Raw genomic sequence first — 26,039 nt, forward strand, 5'->3', positions numbered from 1 at the left:
GCTTTCCTAAAATGTATTTTCATATGAGGCTATGAAGAAGGCGATAGTAATCAGTCAAACGTAAAAAGGAGAGTTGAGGTGAGAATTAAGATGACATATGGAAACATGTGGCTTGAAGAATTACTGATACCTATGCACACTTAGGTACATATCTTAGAAACAAGTGTTAGAGTTTTGTTTGTTGATTATTTTTTTTTTAATCTGTATAAAGGAATGTTGCTGCTAGAAGTGAGTCCTTCCTGCTTACATTCCTTCCATTCTAAAAATACACGTAATCAGACCTTTACGTACAGATATTCTGCCTTCTGATTTAGGATACTAGTATTTGTTAAATAGAAAAGTCTAATGCACAAGCTTGAAAATACTGACCTAAAGAACTGCATTATTCCAATCATCGTTAATCTCAATTGGTTACTTCAGACACTAAGGATTATAAAATAGTGCATGTATTTTCAAAATAAGCCATTTCTGTTTTCTTTCAGAAGAAAGTTGTTTTTCTAACTCCTTTCTGCTATGTGAAAATGCTTGAACCAATGTGAGTCTACTCTTTCTAAAAGGCATTAATCTTTAGACTGATTTAAAGCCTTGCAATTTTATCTTAAGAAGAATTTGAGACAATTACCAGCACACCAGAAAGAGAAGCTGAAATGAAAACACCATTTCTGCCAAACTGGGCTTTGTTTTGCTCCCTGCTGTGCTGTGATATTATAATTTTGTACCACTAGGTAGGGACTAGTATATAATCTTGGTACTTGATTGGCATCAGTGGAGAGTTCTGTGTAAAGAATACTGATAACATGATGACTGATCAATGGCATCCATTAGAAACAGCAGCAATAAAATGGGCTTACTTAGAGCATACAAAGCTTGTGCAATACCCATACTCTTGTTCGCATATAGAACTGCTGTTGTTTCTCAGATAATTTCTTTAAGTGAATCAGATTTGTATGATAATATATATACCCTCACATATGCTTGCTTTGAAGGGAGAAAGTGGTTACCTTTTTCTATTTTTGTGTCAAGACCCTTTGCAGGTACTGATTACTCATGTTCAGAAGTAGATTGATGAAAGGAGTAAATGTTATCTCTGTAAAAATATGAAAAATCTGTTATTGTTTTAGCAAATCTGCTTTGGCAAAAGAGTCTGTCTCTGGACCGTTCTGCCTGGGATGTGGATTCTGAGCTTGCAAGTGACCTTTATGAAAGATGGCAAAAAATAAGACATGGGGAAGCCTGCAGGTCTGTATAGCATCTGTTGAGGTTCTCAATTCAAGCCAGTACAGTGTTGTAAGAAATAATATTTCTGCTCTGAAGTATTTGTAATTAGAAAAAACGTTTTTGACCTACCTGCACTTAAAAGTTAGTTACTTTGAAGCAGCTGGAGTTGCAGAGTACCCCAGACACCCCCAGCTTCCATTTCAAGGCGCTGCCAGCCATGAGTAAATGTTTCAGATTCCCAAACTTCAGAATGTAAATAATGTTCTGATTATAATAACCCCACCACAGCTACCCAGTATGAAAGCAGGCAGAGCATGTCTTACCACGTCATTTATGAAATTGTGTGAGTCCAACGAGGTGGTATAGTAGTCTTTTCAGGATCAAGATCTTTCAATATCTTTTATGGTATTTAGTTCCTGCCCTAATGGATACTGCATACTGGGGATGCTGGGGAGGATGCAGTCACTGTGACTGAGCAATTCTTGTAAGGGTGGCGCATCAGTGACATTGGCCCCTTTCCAGAATAAAGAGGTGGAGCTTTGAAAACTAGTCGTGTTGCAGGTGGAAAAGTGGACCCTCAGGGGATGCACATAAATTACACTGACTCTGTACTACTAGGTAACAGCTTTATGGGCTTTATTTTGTGAAGAACATTTTCAATCAAAGATTAGTTGACATAATTGTAGGTCCTGGCAAATCATCTTTTTACTTTTTTGTTGTTGTTGTTCTTTGTTTGGAAGAAAAAAGAAAATAAAATTAACAAAAGTTTTCTGGTTTTGCCAATAAAGCAGAAGAAGTATTTTAGGATCAGCTCGCTTTATTTACCAGAAGAAGCCGAAAGAGGAGTCCTTTGCCTTTTTCTTGCCACGGTTGACTACAGAACCTGGCCTTACCCTCAACTTCAGTGCCACAGCCGTTAAAAGTAGTATGGTGAGGATGGTTGTTACGCTTTTTCTGAATTGATGTATGCTTAGCTCGTTTAATAACAAAGTGTGCGGTTAACATTTGGTGGTGCTTACGTGTTCATACTGCTTGTAGATCAATGTTTTGAAGTCTAATTTAAGACACCAGTTTTGTATCCCTTTGGCTCTTTGAGTTCTCTAACTACCTAGTTGTAATACTTTAATATGGAAGAGGAGTAAAGCAGTGTAGTCTTAACTAACAATTGTTCAGAGTTGCTATCAGTGTACAAGTTTACATGCATGGGATAAAAATAATTGAACAAGAGACTGGGGATAGGGTGTACTGTCGTTAATGCTGCGTGTGGTTATGGAATGGCATTCCTCATGCCGCTCGCTGCCTTACGTAGCAGAAGCAGGTAAAGCATTTGTGAGAGGCACAACACTTGAGAGATCAGCAGGGCAATGTGTTTTCCAACCACCTCATGGTTGTTTCTTTCTCGTTTGTCAGATTTAGGTCACTACTAAACTAGCCTGGGCCAGATGTGCTTGTTGTGCATTACCTCAATATTCCTTTTGTGCCGTTTAATTGTTAGTCATTATAGTAATGTGTATAACCTGCTTGCGTTCAGACTTCTGTAAGGAAGGGTGGCCCTTCACTAACATCACCCTCTTCTGTAGAAGAACATTGTTCATGTCTGCCTGTGTTAATCCAAATGAAAGGGTTGTTTGGGGCGCAGGGGAGATCTGTATTTTTGCACATGCAGTTCTTCATGCACTCTTAGCTGGTTTGGCCGATGATGACGTGGTGACATGTCCTGCTGTTCCATGCAGTTTTGTGCACATATGATTATATTGCATTAAGACAGAAGCCGGGTTCAATCCCTTGAAAACACAGAACATGTTACCAGTGCTGAATTATTTTATCTTCCAATTTTCAAGTGTGTTGTTTTTTTCTTTTCCCCTCCATTTAGGTAAAATACTTTGTACTAAGAAACCCTTCATCCTTCCCAGTTACGCTGCAGCTTCTGCCTCTTTCTTACTACCCTGATCCCCAGGCTTCACTGAATCTTCTCAACAAATGGTAATGAGTATAACTATTTCAGGGTACTATTTTCCCATTTAGAAGATCTATTTGCCATGCCTTATGATTGTTGCTTATTGTTTGTTTTAATTATTCCAAGTGCAGCTTAGGTGGAGACAACATTCTGACCCATTTTTGGAAGACATAATCACATTTAGAGCAGCTCCCTATATGATGCATGACTTTGTAATGCACCTGATCATTCTTAAAACCAAACTGAGCATGTTTTCAGCAAGTTTGGTTGCCGGCCAAAACCTAATTGGTCATCCTTTAAGATCTGAAGCTTAGTGCAAGCTTGTGCAAGCTGTCTGGGTGAGGGGAGCAACTTGCAGAATTGGGGGTGTGCATCTCCTGCAAGTCTGGTTGGGAAGTATTAGAGAGTCTGTAGACTAAACAGTGAGGAGGAAGGTAACTCAACCTTCCCACTAGAGGAAGTTTTCTTAGTTTTTTCTTAGGTAAAAAACGTAGTTGAAGAAGAGGAAACAGGAGCCAGTAAGAAGAATTAAGGTCCAGAGCCAGGAACCCCAACTGTAAATGTTTAGGGCCAGCTAAGCAAATGTTTCTACACTGTTTTGAACTTTCTGTTTTAGAACTCAGAAGATCTAATGAGAAATCTAGATAAGTTTGATGAACAGTATAAAGGGGTGTGGTGAGGTGGGTTGAAGTTCACCAAAGTAAGCCCTGGCTGTCACACTTTGAAAAATTGTGTAGTTGGTAGGGCTGGCTGTTTGGTTGAAGCCAGTGGAACTGCTCACGTGCTTAAGTGTAACATGCTGCTTGGGGGTTCAAATCCCGGTGTAATTGCTTCTTTAACCTCATCTCTTTACATATATATGTGTATGTGCATATATACACACACATCAATAACTACGTCAGTTTGCATACTAAATATAATTTCCACGTAACCTTTTTCTTGTGGTTTGAAATTACATTTTCTCTTCATCTGCACACTTTCCTTTCTGCAGATCTAGGTTTACCAGAAATCATGTCTGCTAACTGGCTCTTTTTTAAGCTAATGTCATAGAAAGTTGTGACAAGTGAATTTCCAAGTCAGTGGCTGGAGATCCATTAGTCCTCTAAAATGTAAATTTTACCTATTGGTTTTCTTATATCTGTTTTTAATGCCTTAATGTCACATGCTTATAATTTTCTGTCAGGTAATAATCAGCTGCTGTAAATGAAGTTGATTTACAAAGTATGTGAAGGACAATAGGAATTTATCCCATAAAAATCATGAGCAGCAAGAGGGATATTTGAGTAAATTAATGAGATTTGATAATGATTATTTATTAGAAGTTATGCGAGCAGAAAAAGATTTGGGGCTTTTGTGTTTGTGTGGCTTAGAAATTTTATTTCTTTATTGTGTCTGCAGTTTATCGGCAGCTTTGCTGAGAGATCTAAAGTGCCCAGCCATTTGCCTGTTTTCCAAATGTGTAGAATCCACCTAAAATGATTGGTAGTGTATTCTGTTAAAATGCTGGCCTGCATTTCCACTGTATTTCGCATCTGCTAAAATGCAGTTGTAAAAGCATTCTTTTTTTAAGAATAAATGCCAGCATGTTAAATATAAGTCGGTGTAGTTCTGACAGACTGATTTGAGATGCTTTTTGTTTGTTTGGTTTGGTTTATTCAGGTTTGGCATAAATGTGCAAGCTATTAATTTCACAACCATTGAATTCAAGCTCATGGATGAATGTTCTCCCAAGGTAAGTTGGCTAATTTTGATAGAAGTGCTCTGACACACTAGAAAAAGCTTTTTCTAGCTACACTACATCTGAGTTGTTCCCAAGTGTTATTTACAACAATTTAATTGTGTTTTTGTGATTCTCCTGTTAGGCTTGTATCTTTGCAGTTATTGATTGTTTTTTTTCCAGAGTTTGAGTGTTTTAAAAACAGCTATAAGGAGGGAATGTGTGCATGCCTGCATGCATGTGTGTACGTGTTGAAAAGGCCACCGTTTACGTTCGGTGTTGGGACTAACAGCGAAATGACAGGCTTTTGAGTCAGTGATGTCAGAAGCTAGCTGATGATAGTTCAAGGGAAGAGAAGGCTGGATTTCTGCGCTTCACCTCAGTCTCATTGCAACTCCCAGATTCCTGTTGGAATGTCATGGTGCGCTCTGATTCTCATTGCCTCATTTTTAACATGGGCATTGATAACACTTGACTCTGTCACACCGGTGCTGAGCTGTGGTTAAACCCTGAGATGTTGTGTCATTGATAAGAGAAATAGAGAAGATGCTGTATCAGGGATGTTGGCATATACTGACAACCAGAGTACTGTCCAGGGTACCCAGAGAATTTCTTCCTGGGTTTGGAGTTTGTGCAAAAGCCTGGAATTGACATATTTTCCTTGCTGTCTGGGCATGCTGCAGCCACATCTTTAATGTCCTATGTAGGTTACATGTTTCTGCATATAGGCTTTAAGACCTTAGTGAAAGATTAGTAGCTTATAAAAAGAAAAGACTGTTTGCTACAGTAATCAAAGCTGACCTTTCCTTTCTGGCAACAGTTATTAAGAGTTGTTGTAAAAGAGAGGAGACAGCAGTTCATAAATCCTAGCCTGTAGGCACATGCTGAAAAAGAGAAGGTAGTTCCACTAGTACATGGATAGAATGGGTGGAACTGAGTTACCACAGTCCCATACACCATACTCTTGACCAAATGGAAAAATAGTAGTAGATCTTTACATCAATGTGTGTAATATCTGTTTTTCATTAGAGACTAGAAGAGCTAGGGGGAACATGTATGGTTAGATAGGTATTCAGCATGTACGAGATGAATCTTGGCTTGTTAACCAAATCACTAGTTGTTAATATTTACATTTTTGAATTTGTCGTCATTTCCCTAGTCACTTTATATACATGTGTAATGAATTGTTAGGCTCACATTTGAGTGCATGCGTGTCTTTGTTTGTAGGGAGTGACAGGGTGAAGTTTGCAAATGCCATACATGGTTTGCTTTTAATAAATATTGACTGTTAAATGCAGGTTCTGAAACTTTTTTGTATATTTTTTTTTTCTTAAAATAGACTAAGAATAAAAGCCTTTTGGACTGGAAAAAATCAGAAAAGCCAGTAGTACCGCAGCCATAAGTTGAAAAACAACCAAGCAAGAGCCCATTTTGTAATGTTTATGGTGGTTTTGACTGCTGTAGGTGTCTGATCACCCCTAAAAGGAATAGAAAATAGAAAAAGTTCTGGAATAGAAAGTTTTGGGGGTATCTTAATTTTTTAAAAAACAAAAGAAAAAGAACAAACAGCAGTACTGAAAAAATAAATCAAAAAAATGTACAAGATTTACAGGCTCAGTGAACTTCTGGTAGTTCTGGTCTTCAATTAATGTGGTAGCGAGTTCACTTTGGTTTGTTCCCAGTGACTCAACATATTTGTCAACAGTCCCTTTCTCACTTAAATCAAGTTGCAGGTCTTACACTGAGGGTATAATGGTTGTCACATTTCCCTGTGTAATCAGTAAAGTGTCAGTTCTCATTGCATTGTGAAGTGTTTCAGGATCCCTATAATATGAAAGAACTGTATGATTTCTTTTCCATCTGAGCAAGTAAGAGCTGTTTCAAAAAAAAAAATAATGAAGTAATACATTCCTCATAATAAGTGCAGTAATATGAACTTTTGCTCAAATAAACTACCTTATCTGATGATCCGTGTTGTCAAATTGAAATGCTTTAGTATGACATGTTAGTCAGCAGTTATTGCACCATGCCAAAAATGTCTTATGTGGTGCTAAGTGAAGTTGTAGTGCTTTCTTTGTTGAGATCTTCAAACACACATGTTTTCTGTGAGTAAGAAGTGCATTTTTGTTAACAGAATGCACATCAAGAGGATCTTATCAACAAGAAATGCAGTTCTGAGCTGCTTTGGTTAAGTTTACAGCCACTGGAAACCAGAAAAGTTGGTGTGATTTTTACACCGGTTGACTACAAAAGAGTAGCTTCCCTTATTTTAATCAGGTAAGCCAAGTTTCAGTTGTAAGTGAGAATCAAACAACGCAGGGTAAAAATGAATTTGCCAAATCTTGGAGCAAAGACAAATGGTCAAAATTTGAAAGTCTGAATCCTCCAGTTTAATAAAAATTGCTTAAATAATCGTTGTGCCTTATGTCTCAATCATTAAAAAATAGAGCCTTTTTTTCTTAATAGGTGATGAGTGGGTTATAAAATGCATATGTACTGAGGCAATTTTGAGTTGAGAGAGCAGCACATTACGTGGCTTTGCTATTATCAACTTAACTCCATAATGATAGGACTTAAGTATTCAGTGAGTCTAATGTGCAACCACACATTGGTTATCTTGGGAGGAAAAGAGGAGTTTATGGAGGAAGCTATCATTTTTACTAGGTGGTACTGTTGTTATCCAGCGGCAGTGGTCACAAAGGTTGTTCCTTCACTGTCAGAAATTTACTGGTGACTGGTTCTGGAGTGATCCTGTTTGTATTTAGGGGAAACCTATCCAGGTGTGGCTGCTGATTCTGTTACTGAAACACTGTTGTCTTGGGTTGCTACGCAGATGGCGAAGCTGTGATTTTGCAAGCTTCATTTGTGTTACAGTGGCTGATTGCTTGATTCTTATATTATGGCAGAAACAACTTGACTGTTCTGGATGTGGTCAGTGTAGAAGGCTTTGGAGCCAAAGAATTGCTTAAAGTAGGGGGAAGATTACCTGGTGCAGGAGGATCTCTTCGATTCAAGGTGCCAGAAGCTACACTAATGGACTGCAGACGACGTGAGTAAGAAGAAACAGGTCTCTGATTTTGTAGCTGGCTGCATTACTCCATAGTGGTACTGATACGGTACAGTAATGTTAGGTAAATGGAATGTTGAAATAGAAAAAGGTGAAGAGCTTAGTCATGAGAGGTGTAGGTTCTGTTTTCTCAAAACACTGACTGAGGATAGTTACAAATTCTAGAAGTACGCTACTGTATTAACACTCTGTATTAAAATGCTGGTCATTTCTGATTTTTTATTAGAATGAAAGTATAAATAGTGATTTATTTATAAACGTAAGAAAATAATTTTTAAGCACTGTAAAATATTTATTCTTTTTTTTCCCCCCCCCCTTTTAAGAACTGAAGGACAGCAAGCAAATTCTATCCATTACGAAGAACTTCAAAGTAGAGAATATCGGGCCTCTTCCTATAACAATTTCGTCAATGAAAATCAATGGTTACAGTTGCCAAGGATATGGATTTGAAGTGTTAGACTGTCAGGAATTTTTCCTGGCTCAGAACTCATCACGAGAGATCAGCATTGTGTAAGCACTGACAAATTTGCTGACAAGTTAACTTAAATGGAAATTTTGAATAATTAATTTCAGTAACAGACACTCCAGTAGCACACCCATACACAAAATTTGGTGAGCTTTGAATGCAGATTTCATAAGAATTTCTCCTTTTCAGTAAGGGTAACACTAACAAATTGATAATGCAATAATGTTTATTTAAAAGAATCCATTTTTTTAAAAAGCAAGTAGCACACGTGCTTTTATCAGTGCATTATGAAGTAATAAATCAAAGCAAAAGAGTGGTCACAATAAAAGATTAAGAAATGCTTTGCCACTGGCTTTTTTTACTTATTTGATTGTTGTTCCCTAGCTTGTTCCAAGTAGCCTGGCCACAATCTAGCCATGTTTTCCTAACATTACACATAGTCTAGAATTGATTCTTTCTAAAATCCTGTCGAGTGAAATTCATGAGTTAAACATCAGTATAGTTAATACTGCTGTATTACAGTAACTCTAGTTTCATATACAGCGTGTCACCTCTACCGACTGGAAAGGCAAGTCATACCTTCTAGCAGTACCCATGGCAGTCAAACAGAACAATGAGATGGTCAAGACAGTAACTGGAAGAAGAGACAAATCTGATGTTTCCTTCTGCTTTCTCTATCTTTCCCGCCTTGTTCTAGACTTAACTGTAGTACCTGGCCCGTTTCCAAAGTAATGCTGCCTGTACATTAGACAGCTGTGCTTTTGGTAAAGAGTGTTTTGGTTAACGAACCATTTGCTTCGTGAGTTGATTGCATGCACATGCGCAGTAATGAGAGTATTCTGAAGAGTCACAATAAAATCACGTGTGTTACTGCTTGAAAATGACCTCAAAAGTCTTAAACTTTGCTAGCTGTTGATGCCATCTGCGTAGTCTAAGTAGACAGTCGTCACTTGTTTCATTGTCTTTTTTTCATGTTATCAAATCAAAAGTTATTTTGTACTTTTTGGTATCGGTGTGACTTCAGAAAATGAAATTCAGCCCTACAGTGGAAAAATAACACCTGTTCTATCTGCTTTTCCTGACAGATTCACTCCTGACTTTACATCTTCTTGGGTAATCCGTGAACTTACGCTGGTGACTGCTGCGGACCTGGAGTTCCATTTCACGCTCAATGTGACTCTTCCTCACCATCTGTTACCGCTGTGTGCAGATGTGGTGCCAGGACCCAGCTGGGAAGAGTCTTTCTGGAGGCTCACAGTCCTCTTTGTAAGGTAACGTCAGGGCCCCTACATCAGTTTGAAAGGGACCTGCCAGTGAAAGGTCAGCAAGCACTTTTGGCTTGTGTTAGATTTTTAGTGGTGACAGGCCTAAATCTCTACTGCACGTGTCTCCCAAGAGTCTGCCAGCTGACGGTGACATCTTAGGTGTGATGCATTAGCTGGTGATGGAGTTGTCAAGCATTTCTTGTTGCTCCTCCTGATAAACTTCAGTGTTAAGGCGGTAAAAAAAAAAAGGGCTAGGATACCCCCACAGGAATACCCACTGGATGTTCCCCTTGCTGGAAGACTTGCTCCCTCACTGTAGAGGTCCACATATAACATATTAGTATCTGAACATCATGAATAGAATTGAGCAGACTGGTCGATTAAACATTCTGGAAAATTAACATAAATCTTACAAAGTTTGGGACAACCAAGTCAAGACCTGCTTTCTTCTGCTTCTTTCGCTTGTTAAAAAATATTCATGTTTATTATTAGCTTTTGCTTGGCACACTGCTGAATAGGCTACCCCAGAAAGATTATTTGGCTTGTGTTGGCTGACTCATTGCTTGCACATGATGAACTTATTTTAAGAGGTTGGTACCTTTTTACAACAATGAAGGGTTCTGATCCTATGCATACTGGGTTTTTTTCTTCCTTTATTAACCTTCCACACTGTGTAGTGTGAATTGAATGTTTTGTGTTTGTCACAGATGATATCCAGTCTTTTCATCACACCAGCCCTGAACTCCTGCAGTCAGTACTAACAGGCAGTGACTGTGAATGTCATGGTGATACATACATGTGCCGATGCATATACCTAGCTGAGATCCTGATGCACACTGCTTCTGCTTGCATTGGTGTTTTGACACTGAAAACAGAGCACAAATGAAGCAACAGTAATGACTGGGTGACGTGGTTGTAGATGCAACAGAAGGAGGCTGCAAGGATCTGAAAAATCAGGATCTTCTCATTCTGTTTTATGCTGCATAATTGAGGCAGTGGTTTGATGAATTACAAAGATTTTTGTTCTGATCGATTTACATGCAATGTAATTAATACACCAGAGAGGATATTTTGCAGCTTCAGTTTCGGTTCAGAAGTACAGTGGCATTTGTAGCCCATTTTATGCCAGCATTTTCCCTAGGAAAAGAAAGAGATCGTATTAAATAAATATAATGACATAACTGTTATGAATTAAGATACTCAGAAGACTAATAGGTATCATACTATGATATATTGCCATTGTGTTGTAGTGAGACTTGGTTCTAACGGATCTTCAGATCAGGTATTAGCTGGTTTAGACTGATATTTTTCTTTGTTAGATTTTTTTCTTGGCAGAGCTCATGGCTGAATGATTTTATGGAGAGAATAACTAGCAAGGGCTGTAAGGAAAAAATGAAAAAGAGCATTACAACTGTTATTTTACACTGTAGTTTTTCTCAATTAGTAAATTCTCACTTAGAATGTATTAAAAAAATACTTGAAAAGTGCATCTTGTTAGAAGCTTTTTCAGCTTTCACTGAATGTTCCTGGGAATTGTAGACACCAGTATCTGTTGTTTTCTTTGGCAGTTTGTCCCTGCTCGGAGTGATTCTGATAGCCTTCCAGCAAGCCCAGTATATTCTAGCAGAGTTCATGAAATCAAGACAGAGGCCAAATCCTAGTTCTTCACCGCAGCAGAACAGCAACTCTGTTGACGTAATCAGCTCTGATTCCTACAAGTAAAAATACTTTTTTCTTCTTTTAAATTGCCTTTTTTCGTACCCTATTTATTGTGGAGTGATGCTTTCTGTCTGTTTGTATTTTGATATTGCTGTGGGCTGTTTTAGAGGAGATTGTGTTCCAAGCAACCTCCTTCAGAGAGCTTTCAGTGTTGTGGTGTATATTGATCTTCATAAAGGAGAAATGGAAGAACTCAAGGGTTTATTAATCTTGTGTATTGTCAGTCGTACGTAGGTTAAAAATTATGTGATGGAAGTAAAGGATACATCATGTGTGGCAGCCATGGAAAGAATGGAAAATACATTAATGGTCCTTGAATCTGACCCTCTTGGATGGTCAGTTAGGCACTTACTCAGTGAAGCATATAAGTGTGTTTGAAGTCTGAGCACGTGCGTACCATAGCTGGTACAAAAAATTGAAGACCTAATGCAGTTCCTCAGCTTGTGAATAGCCCCCCCCCTTTTCTTGCAGAAATATCCCATAAATCAATTCATGATAGCTTCATAGATAAAACCAAATCACAAATGATTTATTTTTTCTACAGGGGAAGCTGCAAAACATTTATGGATTCCTATAGTTCCTCAGATAAAGGCAAAGGGAAGGGCTTCCTGTCTGTAGGCACTTCTTCCAGTAGAAGTCAGAATGCAGCAAAGAGAAGTCCTGCGACCTACAGCCACTCTCAGAAGAAACACAAATGTTCAGTTTACTACAGTAAGCAGAAACCAAACACAGCAGCTGGCAGTGCCATTGCAGCTCCTGATGAAAAGCAGAATCAGATTGCAGAGAACCATATCTCAGCACCAAAAGAGGACATATGCACTGATGTTGTCAGTGAGAACTGGGTAACTCTTAAATATGCAAATGGCATAAATGTTAACAAGAATTTAACTGTTCCAGAAGACTTTCTGGATAAAGAAGAAAGTGCACTGAAAAATACAGTTCTCATTAAAAATACTTCTTCAGAGTGTGATCTGAAGGAAGATCTTCAAACATGTATGTTTCCTAAGGAAACTAACCTTAAAACTTCAGAAAATCTAGTTGAGCTCAAAGAACAGGAGTTCTGTCCTGTGAAGATGTCCAAGAAACTACCTGAAAGTCACTTGTCCAGAAATTCACCTCAGCAACAGCCAGAACTGCAAGAAATTTCTAGGAAAAACAGTGGTAATTTTTTTTCCCAGTTTCCATCAGTTGAAATTATTGGGTGAAATCTTCTGTTGAGTTCACAGTGATCAGGATTTTGTCTTTTGTTGGGACAAGGAGATGTGTTGTTTCTCATGTGTTCACTATGATATTTATCAGTTTACATTCCTAAGGAAACAGCTTGCATTAAAAGTTGTTTCATAAATCATAAATTTGCCTTGGTTTACAGATTTCAAGCTTGTGCTGTAGCATTTAAAAGGTTAAAATAATTGTTGTAATAGATACGCTTATAAACCACAAAATACCCTTCTCAAATATTCAGAAATGTCCCAGTCTGCAATTTTTAGGTCCACTGAAAATCTGATGCCTGATTTTTAGTCGCCACATTCAGTACTGGATATTCAGAACTCATCATAAAACCACCTAAAATAACAAAAGCTGACATCAGAATATCATGAAGTTATATTTTGTAGGAATCTGCAGATCAACATTTCTCTTAGTAACTGCATAGCTGTGTTTTTTATGATTTATTTTTTTTTTAATTGCGGAACTGAGCTGCCTGGTCAGTCTTGCCTCTTAGGTTCACAACTCAAGTTTTTAAAAGCAGCCCAGGAGCACCCGGGGGAGATCAAGAGCAGGGCAGGAGAATGTGTCCTCTGGAAGCTTGACTTTAGTTAGGCACTTGGCAAGTAGTTGAATGCTGAAGACTGGCATTTGCTGCAGCTGTGGCAGAGTTTTAGTGAGTGAGCCATCACAGAGGGATTTCAGGCCCTGCTGCGGTGTGTAGTTGTTACCCTGGGCCTGTCGCTTCCCGCTGTGTTGTTATCTGCGAGATAGACGGCACACTTGTTGCCTGCTCTCAGGTGAAAGTGGGTTAATTTCACTTGTACTTCAAAAGTACTTTGATATTCTTCGTGTGCTCCTAAACTGCAGTGTTCGTTCTTTGCTTTGAATTAGGAAATCAGATGAGGGGCGGGAGGGAGGAAAGGAAATAATTATGTCTTAATTGTATTTGCGTGCACAGGAAGGTTAACTTTGAGTACAGGCGGTGGAAATCATGGTTATACATAAGCCAGCTGGGAGATACTAGACTTAACTTTCACCGACAAAACTTCCACCTTGAAAGAATGTTTCCGGAGTAGTAACAGTTACTTACATTCATTAGTAAAGCACTACAGGTAATCTGCCATGTTGTCAATTAGCAGTTGTGGTTTTTTGCACTGGCAGGGACGTGAGTATTCCTGTGTTTCAAGAAGTTGGGTAGGGTAAATGAAGTCTAAAAAAGTACCGTGTTGCTGTGTTTGTATCTTGATGATAGTTACAGACTTGGTTTTGTGTAAATGGGGAGTCTTCAAGACCTCGGGTGCTCACATGTTTGTATGCTGGAGAGCAGCGGAGTGTGTTGTAGAGCTGTGGTAGCCTCCCTTGCCTGGTGTTTCATGCACGTGGGCTCCTTCTGCAGTCATCAAGACTGCCTGCTTCAGAGGGGAGAGGGTGGCTGACTCAGAGCTAGGATATTGTAGTTGGTTGGTAGATAGGAAACACAAGGATAATTTTTCTTGCTCATAAGCCTCTCAAGAAAATGAACTTGTAATGTGGAATCCATCCTAAAGAAACAATGACTTCCATTTGTGTTCATAGTGAATGCAGAGGGCACTTCAGAGACATAAAGCACCAAATAAAATCAGTCCTTACTTCAATCTACCCATTGTTGAAAAGTCTCCTCCCCACCCAGCTTGCAGGGTGTTTTCTGTTTGTTTTTTAGCCCCATGTTCTCTGGCTTCAGATGCTACCTTCCAGACCCATGGCTGGGACCCACGTAGCTCAAATTTAGATGAGATGAGCAGGAGGACTTGGGTAATTCATGGATGTGCTAGGAGTGATGTGCCCGTGAGCATGAATCAATATAGAGCTGTTTTTTGCAACTACTCTAAGAATTTTTATACAGCATTAGCTTTTGATTTTGAAATTTTCTGCATCGTCAGCCTAAAGGTAATTTTCCTAGTGATTTGAAAAGGAACACAAGTCTGTTTTTAAAGAAAAGGAAGATACTGTGGTTACGATTGGGAGCCCATTCTCTTCCCAAGCCAACTGATACTACTGTTTAATTGTAGGGAATAGCCAGCAAGTGCCTCTCAGGAATGAAACAGAAAACTGTGAGACTTTAAAAAAGCAGATCAACATAAAGCCTTCCACAGAGAAAAAGATTAATAAAGGACCTAAGGAAGAGACTCCATGCTGCGCAAAAGAGGAGATTGCTTCTGAGGTTTGTATTGTGATCTTTCTACTTTTAAAATTTTAAATTATCTTTTTGTTGTTTATTTTTATATGTATACGCATACAGGTATGTATGTGTGTGTAGGGACTGCTATGTAGAGTCACAGATCTGAAACACTGTAAGTCAGATGAATGAGGAAGTATGCAGACGTGCTGTCCCACAACTGTTGCATTGTAATACTGCTTTGTAGAATGATGAACAGTTTGGATAAAAATTAAAACAGCCCTTGTATTGTGATATTAGCCATATCACAACTAGAGATATTCTTCGTTATTGTCAGAACAGGCAGAAACATACTGGAATCTAATGCCATCTGTCAGCCACAGTGATGATGTGGGAACGTACTTCGGAGGGCAGGTGTCCTAGATGGGCATATTGGCCTTTGTTTGCAGATCTCCAAATACAGTACAGGACTTTGCTGTGTTCTCAAATTTTCTGATGCAGACAGAAGCCCCTTCACAAGATTGTGAAGCTGCTGAGAAGGATCGTTCTTTACCCCTGGTTTCTGAGCATGATAAACACAGCAGACTGTACCTTTGTTGCAGGCAGTGTAAAACACTTAAAAACCTTCATCGCAGAATTAGTAAACCCAAGAATCTGCATTGTGTTTGTGTCCTGTCTACTGGATAGGTATCCCATGGCAAAAAGATGTAAAGAGGAATTGCTTACCATGCTTGAGGAATATATATCAGAAAAGACAGGGTCTAGTCTTGGTTTAGGAGCTGTTACAAACTTCTTTCCATGTGTGGCTGATGGTGCTCAGTTTGTTTCTTGAATTTTTAAAAATTACTATTATTTGTTAGTTAATTTACCCCATAATTTCCTCAGTTGTAATTCAAATGAATGCCTTCCCCACCCACACCCACCCACCCCCCAGCTGCTGAGGAAAGGGAGGATTTATTGCTGCTGAACTTGCTCACAAACTGATCATAAATCTGGCAGATGTTTTTTGTTTTTAGCACATTGGGAATTTTATTGACTGCTTTCCTTTTTCTCCCCCTATTTTTTTTATTTCCCTGGAAGTCAGAGCTAGATACTGTGAGGGGGAAAATGCTGACACTGGGAATTCAAAAATTTCTCTCTCATCATCTCTTGGTGGCTTGAAGGACAATCTTGGAAAGGCTGGTCAAATTGATGGTGCTGGGAAGAGGATGTGCTGTGGAAAGGCACTAAATCATGATGTAATTATGCATTTGGGTCAAGCCGTTCTGTCCAGAGAAATTTAGCTAGAAAAATCCAGTGGAGTTCATTTACTGAGTTAACTTCATTTTATAATGTATGTATTGTCTCAGCTCATATTTTTACATTTAGCAAGAAGATGCGTATAGGAAGAAGAAACCTCAGGAGAAGAAGGAAGGAAATTTACCAAATATGAATTGGAACAGAAATAGAACATCTAGAAAAAATAAGAAGAAGAATGTTAATATATCTACAAGGTATGTATTGCCTCACGAAATCATGAAGAAATCCAGTGTTGCTGTAATGTTTCTGCAGGTTTTTACATAGTACTTTAGGCAGGATTGCTTTATCTATCTAAATAAACACACTTTAATCCTGGACTGAGCCTTTATTTTTAAGAATGTGCAGTACTAAGTATCACCAGCAAAAAAAAATATAAAAATTTACCATTTGTAAATCTGTGTGTATATAGGCACGCCCCATTCTGCATAGCAGTGGTTGCTGTCTGTTACAGAGTGGAATTTGCTGTCTCTGAAGTTTGGGTGGTTAGCTTCCTTTCTATTGTGTGTTGTATGAATAAAATCCAGTTGTGTATTCTCTTCAGTAAAAAAAATGGGAAACAAAATCGTTGAAATCATTCCACCTTCAAGAGAATCATCTGCTATATCGAGTCACTGAGGGAGTGTTACCTTCTAGTAGTTTTGGAAGAGGAAGAGAAATATGTAGAAAAGGGACAGCAGCTTGCATTTTTGTTGTAACAATTAAAAAAAAAGAGAGCAGCACTAGGCTCAAAAGAATATTGCGATCACCCTGGGAAGTTACTTCCCCTCCCCTGACACCAAGGTTTGTTTAAATGCATTTCTAAAGTCAGCTGTAAACTACTCTTCATTATTTTTTTATGTATTTTAAAGCTAAGTTCTTCAGATTATTGCTAAAAAATGCCAGTTATAAACTACTACTAGAATAGAAACACTTAGGAGGAGAAAATCCTCCTCCTTCCCCTCCCCCAGCTCTTTGAATTAAGGTCATGATCCTACAAAGCCTTCACAGGCTTAATTTTTATTGCAAGTGGTCCTATTGAGGTCAGTGGACTTAACAAGGAGATTGTAAATCTGAAGGGGCTGTTATAACTCATTATAAACAAATTACTATTCATTGTGTGCAAAGTCAGCACGTGTAAATCTTTGCAGGATGCGCATCTTTGTAGGTAGGGACGATAAAAATAATTGAAGTGAAATACTGAAATTTGGTGTCTGTTCCTTGAACTGATTCAGCAGTTGCTACTTTCGGAGTTAAGATGTAACCATTTCCTTCCTGTAGAAACTTGACAGCTGGATTTTATTAATTTTCCCACAGTACTTTGTGATTATGATACTGGATCCAGATATTTCCGTTTTACTAGCATAAAGTTAAGATGAGTTCAGGTGTTGGTTTTATTCTAGTTATAATTGTGCCAGTGAAACAGACACAGGGCAGTTTTTCCTGTGGATCCAGATACTCGTGCAGCGCTGGACTGTGCTTATCACTGTAACATCTGATTGCCTTCTGCAAATACATTCGAGAATAGAGTTAAAACACACATGTTGGTGGTGGTTTTGCTTCTCCCCCTGAGAAGCAGTAGTCTGTGAGGTGGGATATTGCATTTTGGGAAAGGTTTTTTAGGTTTCTGTAAAGTTGGGGAGCAAGACTTCTAAACCTATTCCTTGCCCCATGTCCTGCCTCGATAGCCCTGTGGGTTGGAGTGTTTAATGCCTGAAAACGAAAAGTGCAGCTGAAATGTAAAATGCAAACATGTTTCTTTGGGTGTGGTTGTATTAGGGTCCCCGAGCAGAGTGAGCTGAAGCATATGTGCAGTGAATTTGAAAGGCCGGATCTGAGAGCGAATATTGGAATAAGAGCCTGGTGTCCTCAGGGTAACGGGGAAAATTGTAAAGCAGACCAAAAAGCCGGGAGCTTGTCTATACAGGGAGAAACAGGTACGCAATCTTAATTGTCTTAAATGGGAGGAGATGTAACGTGGGGTTTGTGGCGGTAGAGCTGTATTCCTTCCTTGAGAGGCTTGTGCTTCTCTCCCTTTCAAAGCCTGCCGTGAAGACAGCAGGACTGGCACAGTGCAGTGCCTGAAACAGTAATACCTGCACGCTTCTGAAGGGCTCTGCATCCTTTCTCTGTGGGGTTGGTTGGTGGTGCAAATCAGAAGGTGAATCAGTCTGAAGCCATAATCCATCAGTCCTGGGTGAAGGATGCCAGTCTGCTTGTATGTTCAGATTAAAGCCAGTGCTAACTGAGGCAGCTGTATTTTAAAGGCCACTTTTAGAACAGGCAGGTAATTTTTTAAAACCACTAGCTTAGGTACCTCCTTCCTGCCTTTCTGTCAGGATTTTAATCAGCTATTTTCCCCAGCTTTTGGGAAGAGGAGGGCTAAAGAAGGTATCAGTGTTTATACGATTGTCCTTTGCATCCCTGGTGAGATCATAAGAAAGGAGTCTATCACTTATGAATTAATTACTTGCAATATTTGTCATTGCTTTTAGCTTGCATGTTCCTACAGCCAGGATACATGTCCTGCTTCAAATATTAATTATGTATTTCAAAGAACAGTTTGAGCTTCCTATTTCAAACTATCACCTCTAACTGCACTGTATCCTCACTTGCATTCATTGTGGTGGGGATGATGTGTAGGTCATAAGCTCCTCGTGATAGGGGCTGGTGCATTTCTCTTGTGGCTATCAGTAAATTTAGAGTATCCATGTAAATTCGTGTTTCAGATGACTTTTCACTGAATCTTCAGCTGAAAGACTTTCTTAAATGTTTTGTTGGTTTTGGTGTGTTTTTGGCTTTTTTGCAACTTCTTTAGAAAGCTTTTATCAACGGTCCAAAAAGAAGTGTTTGGAGAAGTTTTGTTCAGATTCAAGCTCAGATTGTGGAAGTTCATCAGGAAGCGTTCGTGCCAGTCGTGGGAGCTGGGGTAGCTGGAGCAGTACCAGCAGTTCAGACGGAGATAAAAAGCCCATGATTACTGCCAGGCATTTTCTTCCATCCAGTAAGTTCTACAAATCCCACTTCTGCACAATAGTGGGTGGGTTTTCAGCCTTTCTTCTGAATGGTAAAGGGGTACTGTAGCATGGGGCACCTCTCAGAAACACGAGGAGATTTAAAGAACTTGACACTTGAGAAAAAAGCCCCACAAGCTTTATCGAGATGCAGATGAGTTGTCAGGCTACAGAGAAAGTGTTAGGCTCCTCGCTGAGGAAGCTGCACAGTTAGTTTTCATGGAAAGATGGAAGAACTGCGAGTCACTAGTCAAAGCAATTTCTGCCTTTGAATTTATGCTACATCACATTATTCTCTTGAAAACGTTATAGCCGTTTAAGAAATCCACAAATGAGGAATGTGTGAAAGCAGTCCAGATGTGAGGATGCTGGGATTGGGTAGCTGTGTTTGAGGCATAAGCAGTCAGGAGACCCGAGCCACTTGACTGGGGTGAGAAATGGGAACTGTGGTTCATTACTGCAGTTTTTTGAATTCCTGAATATCTTCGGAATAGTTGAAGGCCTGAACGCTGTCACTGCCATCACTATCCAGACTGTGGTAGCACTAGAAGTAAAATCTAAAGAAAGTGCTAAAGTGACACAAGTAAACCCAGCTTAGAGTACCTGAAATAAGCTGTTCTGAATAATTTAAAAATAAGCATGTACTTAATATGTACTTGTGTATGTATAAAAGATAGTATGTGATGTATCTGAACCTGCAATCTAATCGATAAATTGTGTGTACATGATTATTCTGTTCTTTTAAGTTGTCAGGCCTCTTAAAAAAAAAAAAAAGTCAGTCAGTCATTTCAAATTCAAAATTAATTTGGTAGTAACAAAGAACCTCTTCATTAAGAGTGTGGTAATCACTTATAAGTCATAAAATACATTTAAGACCATGTGGATGCAGATAGCACACTTGGAAATTAATGCAAGTAATGATACTTCAGTCAGAGAGAACTTGATGAACACCATTGATGATTCTATTTGTCTGTATGTATATTCTGTGCATACTTTTTTCAGGATCTTTGATTTTCAGTCATTCTTTTCTTTAGGAGAGAATATTTCACAAAATGATTTTCCATCTGAAACTCCTATCACTTTAAATCTGTCTCATAACATCTGCAATACCAGGTAAAAAATTAGAATCTACACCTGTAAGACATTAAAGAAACACCACCAACTTGAAATCTTGTCTCAGTTTGATAAATTATACCTACCTGTTGTCTTGTCATTTTTTGTGATCATTGAATTGTACTTACTAGTTGGAAGAAGAAGGATTTTCTTCAGTCTATGAAAAGATAGATGAAAAATGGATTATGCTGGGGAAGTATGGTAAATGCTTCCAAATGTAAAATATAATTGGGGGGGAAAAGGAAATTGTTTTTCCCCTCTCATTTCTTCTAGATCTTAGCAACTTACTACATTTCCATTACCACTTAGTTATATTAAAGTAATAATGGTTTTAAAAAAAGGTGGGAGTGAGACTTTCAAGTTGATGCTGTTCTTTTAATGGGAATAATGTTCTAGGATATACAGCATGAAAATTGATTCCCCCCCTCCCCCACATTCCTTTCTGTCTCTTTACTGTAGTAGCATCTACAATTTTTATTACTGTGAATCCTCATTTCACTTCTCATTCATGACTCTGTTTTCACTAGCAGAAATAATTTAATCCTTTTCTTCTGGGATTCCGGTGGTTGAAAATGTTCCCTTTCCATTCATTTCGACTAGTTTCTTTGATGGGTTTTGATAAATATGAAATTGATGTTCATGTATGCCTAGGTGTCTTCAGAGACATAAAAGTAAACTTGCCTGGAAGTTGTTTGGAACATTGAAATGTTAGGAGAGACACTACTCATCTTCATGAACTGTAGCTTGTTTTCTAGTTTTAGAGAAGAGCTGTTGAATTAATTTGCAATAGGTTGATATTTGGGTAATGAAAGTGGGGCAATTAAGATGTGTCAATTTTATTCATTTTGCATGTGTAATAAGTAGCTGGCTTTTAATTGGGAAAAAACTTGAAAAAATTGCACAGTGGTAATTCAAAATCAGAAAAATCGGGAAAGTGGGAAAGTGATAGCAGTCAATGATGTTCATTAGAATATTTTTACACCTCTGTGTATTTCCTTTTAAATACTTTGGATTCTGAAACATAAGTGTGTCTAGACTTAAGAAATGAAATTTTGTTTTCATTCAGCAGAGACATGAGGAGCTTCCCCCAATACCCTGAAACCTTGTGTCCCAATTTCACTGACATAGCTACTGATCCTGACAAAAATAAAGGTAAGTTACTTTATTAACAGCTGGAGCTGGTTTTTGCACACTTTGTCAAGTAGTTCCAGTGATGTTGCTAATAACGCTTGTATACACCAACTTGATAGACATGTTGTTAGAACTTGAGTTACCTCTAAACAAGTTAAGAGGAAAGTTAGGAAACAAAGGCTTATAACCTTGAGATTTTTTGCTGCATCTTCTCTGTGTGGAGACAATATTTAGCTTTCAACTCATGGTTTAGGTATTCTTTGTTTTTTCTTGCTTTGCACAGATCTGTGTCCAAAAGTAATGCGGTTGGGAGATCAAGAGCACTGGCTGCTGTGTTAAAATGAAGCTTGGCATGAAATCAAATATGACCATTTTTCTCTCTAAATTACCATAGTCAGGACTTGCTCTCTTTGAAAGCAGTAATGAATGAGGTTGGGTTGGGCTGTTAAAACTCTCTTGAGTTTTCATTGTTTGGATCTCAAAGGGAAGTAATATTAGCATGTTGAGTGGGATTCATAAAAGCATCAGGTGGAGTTTGAAAGCTGGTCAGGACACACGGTTCTTCAGGCAGCAGAGCTGCCTGCCTGTGACTGTCCCTTCTGCTGTAGGTTTTAACCTGTGTCTGGTAGGATACAAATGCCGATTGAACTTCTGCAGTAGCGATATTCATAATAACTATCATATGAAATAATGAAATAGAGCCAACTTTGCAACAATTGTCTCATGGAAACTGCTAATTTGGATTTTTTTTCCTTTCTCCAGCTGCCTGTTCTCACAGAGTTGATAGGAACAAAGTATCTGTGGGCAGTCAGGGTACTCTGTAGAGAGCAGCACAATGAGTATCTGCCCTAGGGGCTAAGTACAGCCGTGTTGAGTTCATGTATTGTTTGGTCATGAATGGCTCTAGTGTATTAAAAACCCAACCCTGTTCCCGCTGCATTTGTGTGGTTGGACTTCAGAGACTGGGGCAAGGGGGAGGCTGGTGGGGATCACATCCCTGCCATCTGTCCTGCCGTGAGGAAGGGTGCCGCCTTGGTGCTGACGGCTGATAACTTAAGGACTCTCTCTAGGCATTTCTTGCCCTGTTTTGTTGAATTTCAGCTTCTCGGTTCAAGTCTTTTTATATGTATTTTTTTAACAAATAAAAATCTTGGTTTGTTTAACGATGGACATCTTCACAAAAAAATAGTTTGGTTAGTAACTCTGTATTTTTTTTATCTAGCATACAGTCCTTACTGTGGATCTGGGAATAAAGTGTCATTGTGGTACTCGGAGTTTGTGGAGCCTCCTTCCTGTAGTTCTGCATTTCATTCCCTTTTCCCTTTTTAGGTCTTTACCCAACAGGAGACTTGTGGCCTGCTCAGCCAGTCTGCCTGACAAACAGTTTAAACTACAACCTTGAGAATAATATACCGTGCATGATCCAAGAAACCCCCTCTGTCCACAATAGGCAAGTTACATTTTATATAAACAGTATGGATAATGTTTTTTTTAAGTTCCTGTGATGGCAGAGGACTGCGCTTGAGCTTGCCTTATAATATTTGTAAGACAGATGATAGTTAAAGTGAAATCTTGCTGTCACTTTAGTCTTAGTTCTGGTTGTTTATGCTCTTCCATTAGTACCTCGTGATTAATTTTGCTAAGACACATTCACTGGTGTTCCAGCTCATAAATAGATATTCCAGAACTTCTTTCAAATTTAATTAAGTACTTCTTGGAAAGCTTTTAATTTTTTGCACTTCTTTTGCATGGCCAGGTGGAGAGGGCCTGGCTATTAGGTGCATTGCCCTTTTGCTAAATACATAGCTTCTGTATATCATGGGGTGTGTTATGCGGTGTGTTCTCGTGTTAAATGGCATAAACAGGCATTGTTAAATAAGGACAAATAGTCCAACTTGAACGTGGTGTAAGGGCACAAGCCAGTCTAACTGCTTCAGGCTCTGTGTAGAATTGGATTGTGGTAATGAACTTTAGTGGCTCTGCACACTGCAGCTTTTACTAATGAAAGATGCACCGCAAACTGGTGAGAGGAAATATTCTGCCACCACATAGCAGTGACATACAGCTAGTTCTTCAGGTCATACCCTGTCATCTGAAATGACAGAGTGGTAACGCACAAACCCCCAGGAATGGTCTTGTGATCCCAACCAGCCTGCTAACCTCAGTTCCAGCTGTCACGTCAACAGACTGCGGCCCTAATGATTGGGAGCAATGGTCGGCGATCTGTCAGACTCTTAAGTCAGATGAAATATATGGTGATTTGTGGCAGATTCTGTATTATGCTGCTTGGCTTTCATATGCCCGACTCAATTTGGACTTTGAATGCAAAAATACATCTAATTAATTATTCATATGTAGTAGTGACAACTTATAGTAGCTTCTTGCATGAATAGTAAAAGTAAATTAGCACAGATTCACATGAAATCCTTTTATATGCCTACCTTGTTCGGACTGGGTCCAGACCTGGACCTCTTCAAGCTTTCTGCATAGCAGGGTTTTTTTTATTCGTGACATCTTCAAGAACGACTTTTGAACGGTCGCCTTGAAATTCTGAACTTTACTTAAAAGAAGTGTAATCCTTACAGAGTAATGTGTAGTTTGGAAAACATATTGCTTAACAGGACTTAAACATGTGTGGTAGGGAAAGTAGAAATCTTTGTTTTAATTCCTATTCTCTCTCCATTTTAGTTCCTGTTCTCAAGCATTTGAATGAACGCGTTACATGTTCTTCTATTTCAAATCACATGATTTCACTTTATTCCTACTATTTCCATGTTTATGGGAAAGATGTACAATTATTTTCTTATTACAGAGGAAAAAGTTGAACCCAGTTAGGTGTTGCAGGACGCTGGTAGCTGTCATTACAAGTTGTTTATCCTCCCAGAGGAAAAAGGGATCAGTGAGAAAATCGCTGTGATTGCGTAGTGGCACAGAGTAGATATGGGCAGAATTGGCAAGCGGAATGTGAAAAGCCTCATCATCAGTTGCAGACATTTTGCATCCAATAGCTGTACATTAAATAAGTATTTCCAAATAATTTCCAGAAGTTCTGCAAATAGTTTCTAACAGCAGATTTTTCTTTTTCTTGGGACAGCTTCATTGACTGGAATGCGGCCTGTGACAGCCAGTTTTCCAACATGTATTGTCCACTAGAGATGAACGAATATGGTGCTTTCCCAGAAGGTAAGATGAAATAAAGCTTATGAATTATCACTGAGCATGGGGTTTTTTTCCCCTCACCTTTTGTAGAGCAAAAGGCTGAGTTTGTCTATAAACATCTGGGCATTCATTGCTTAAGCGGACTTTACGGTTTCCAGCTGACTGGGTGCTCTGTAGTAATAAATGATGTCTGCATGTGGTGGATGAGAAGGCTGGTCTTCATATGGAGTTGTTAAGCCTGAAAAGCCAGTATACAGGATTCCAAGAGGGAATAGAGAGAGAGAGACTTGTGAATGCAGCATTACACAAATCTTTTTGCACAATTTTCTTTGTTTCCCCTCTGGCACGCTTCTGCCTTCCAGTGTGTGAAACAGAAGGCCCCTTGTGACCAATTACCTTTCCAGGCTAGAGTTTCTTGGCTTGGGAAGCACACTGGCAGCAACCTAGAATTCTTTAGCGTTACCTAAGCAATAATTAAAGGTCAGGCTACAGTATCACAGGCAGCACAGTGATCCCTTGGGTGCTTAGAGCTGAGGCATGTTGGCAGTGAAGCCTGGGTAGGCTCTGCCATGCACGTTCTGTGGCTAATAAAGACTCTGTTCTCCGGTAGGGAGATTACCAACTCTTTATCCTGTCCTCCTGATAGCAATTTGTTGGTGGGTTCCTAACACAGAGTGGTAGTCCCATTAACAGGAATTGTTAACGCTTCACTGCTGTGCTGCCTGAAGTCACTGAAGGCTTTAGGTCAGTTCCAGCCTGGCTCGCTCCAACAAGATTCAGTGTTCCTTCACAGAAATGTTAGTAGCGTTTATTTTGCAAAAGCCTTATTTTGTCTTCACGCTTTTATAAACTGCAGAAAACATGAACTACCCCAGTGGCTTCCCAGGTACCGCGGCGGTGCAGAATACAGCCTTTATTGACCAGAACTGTCCCTCCACCTGGAACGCGCCTCCCAACATGCCACCTGCCTGGGAGCCTGCCAACTACGTCAACTCCACAGTGAGTATTGTCACGGCGAGGCACTGCCTTCGTGTGCCTCTTCAAAGCCTTCCCAGCGCATTCCTGTCTGTTCCCTACCTGTCGCTCACACGTACTTCACAAACCCTTCAAGGAGCCTACTGTATGTGTTTGACGCTGGCGTTGGTAGCCTGGCTTTTTCCCAGCTGTTGGTCAAGGCTGTTACTGGACCTTGTCTGTAAAATTCTAAGACACATCCTTTTGCCTGAGAATTGACTGAAATAATCTTGCATATGGAAAAACATTTCGGACTTATGTAGTCTACTGAGACTTTTTCCTATCAAAATCAGCCTTTCCAGATGAGCGTAAAACACAGAAAGTGCTGACAGCAAAATCCAGAGAGATTTGGAAATTGTAGAGCTGAATGGACAGCTGCTCTCAGTGACTTTGACAGGGTTTTTTTTGCTAGGAAATCCAAGTGATTTAAGCGGGATTTGTGCAGATTTCTGAACGCTGACTTTGACCTGCTGCACTCCAGACTAGCCATGTTTATGTCATCCCATAGTTCAATGGAGTGACTTCAGTTCAAGGTGGTCTTTAATTGTAACCACCTTCTCCTC

General features: G+C 39.2%; 1 protein-coding gene across 3 annotated transcripts in view; it reads left to right on the forward strand.

Moving 5' to 3' along the window:
- Nucleotides 1-26,039, forward strand: part of TMEM131L (transmembrane 131 like) — an 83,066-nt gene that overhangs the window by 55,707 nt on the left and 1,320 nt on the right. Inside the window, exons 16-34 of one of the 3 annotated variants that reach the window (XM_080387147.1) lie at nucleotides 1,122-1,239; nucleotides 2,007-2,148; nucleotides 3,092-3,201; nucleotides 4,835-4,907; nucleotides 7,027-7,169; nucleotides 7,799-7,941; nucleotides 8,283-8,469; nucleotides 9,511-9,696; nucleotides 11,259-11,408; nucleotides 11,954-12,570; nucleotides 14,664-14,815; nucleotides 16,139-16,263; nucleotides 17,825-17,982; nucleotides 18,864-19,049; nucleotides 20,094-20,172; nucleotides 21,239-21,324; nucleotides 22,633-22,753; nucleotides 24,398-24,486; nucleotides 25,319-25,461. In XM_080387147.1, coding sequence (XP_080243273.1) covers nucleotides 1,122-1,239; nucleotides 2,007-2,148; nucleotides 3,092-3,201; nucleotides 4,835-4,907; nucleotides 7,027-7,169; nucleotides 7,799-7,941; nucleotides 8,283-8,469; nucleotides 9,511-9,696; nucleotides 11,259-11,408; nucleotides 11,954-12,570; nucleotides 14,664-14,815; nucleotides 16,139-16,263; nucleotides 17,825-17,982; nucleotides 18,864-19,049; nucleotides 20,094-20,172; nucleotides 21,239-21,324; nucleotides 22,633-22,753; nucleotides 24,398-24,486; nucleotides 25,319-25,461 — 3,008 coding nt within the window. The remainder of the gene's footprint in view (nucleotides 1-1,121; nucleotides 1,240-2,006; nucleotides 2,149-3,091; nucleotides 3,202-4,834; nucleotides 4,908-7,026; nucleotides 7,170-7,798; nucleotides 7,942-8,282; nucleotides 8,470-9,510; nucleotides 9,697-11,258; nucleotides 11,409-11,953; nucleotides 12,571-14,663; nucleotides 14,816-16,138; nucleotides 16,264-17,824; nucleotides 17,983-18,863; nucleotides 19,050-20,093; nucleotides 20,173-21,238; nucleotides 21,325-22,632; nucleotides 22,754-24,397; nucleotides 24,487-25,318; nucleotides 25,462-26,039) is intronic. The other 2 variants (XM_080387149.1, XM_080387148.1) reach the window with 2 other exon arrangements.

Source organism: Falco punctatus (assembly GCF_963210335.1).
Source record: "Falco punctatus genome assembly, chromosome: 1".
Classification (NCBI taxonomy): domain Eukaryota; kingdom Metazoa; phylum Chordata; class Aves; order Falconiformes; family Falconidae; genus Falco; species Falco punctatus.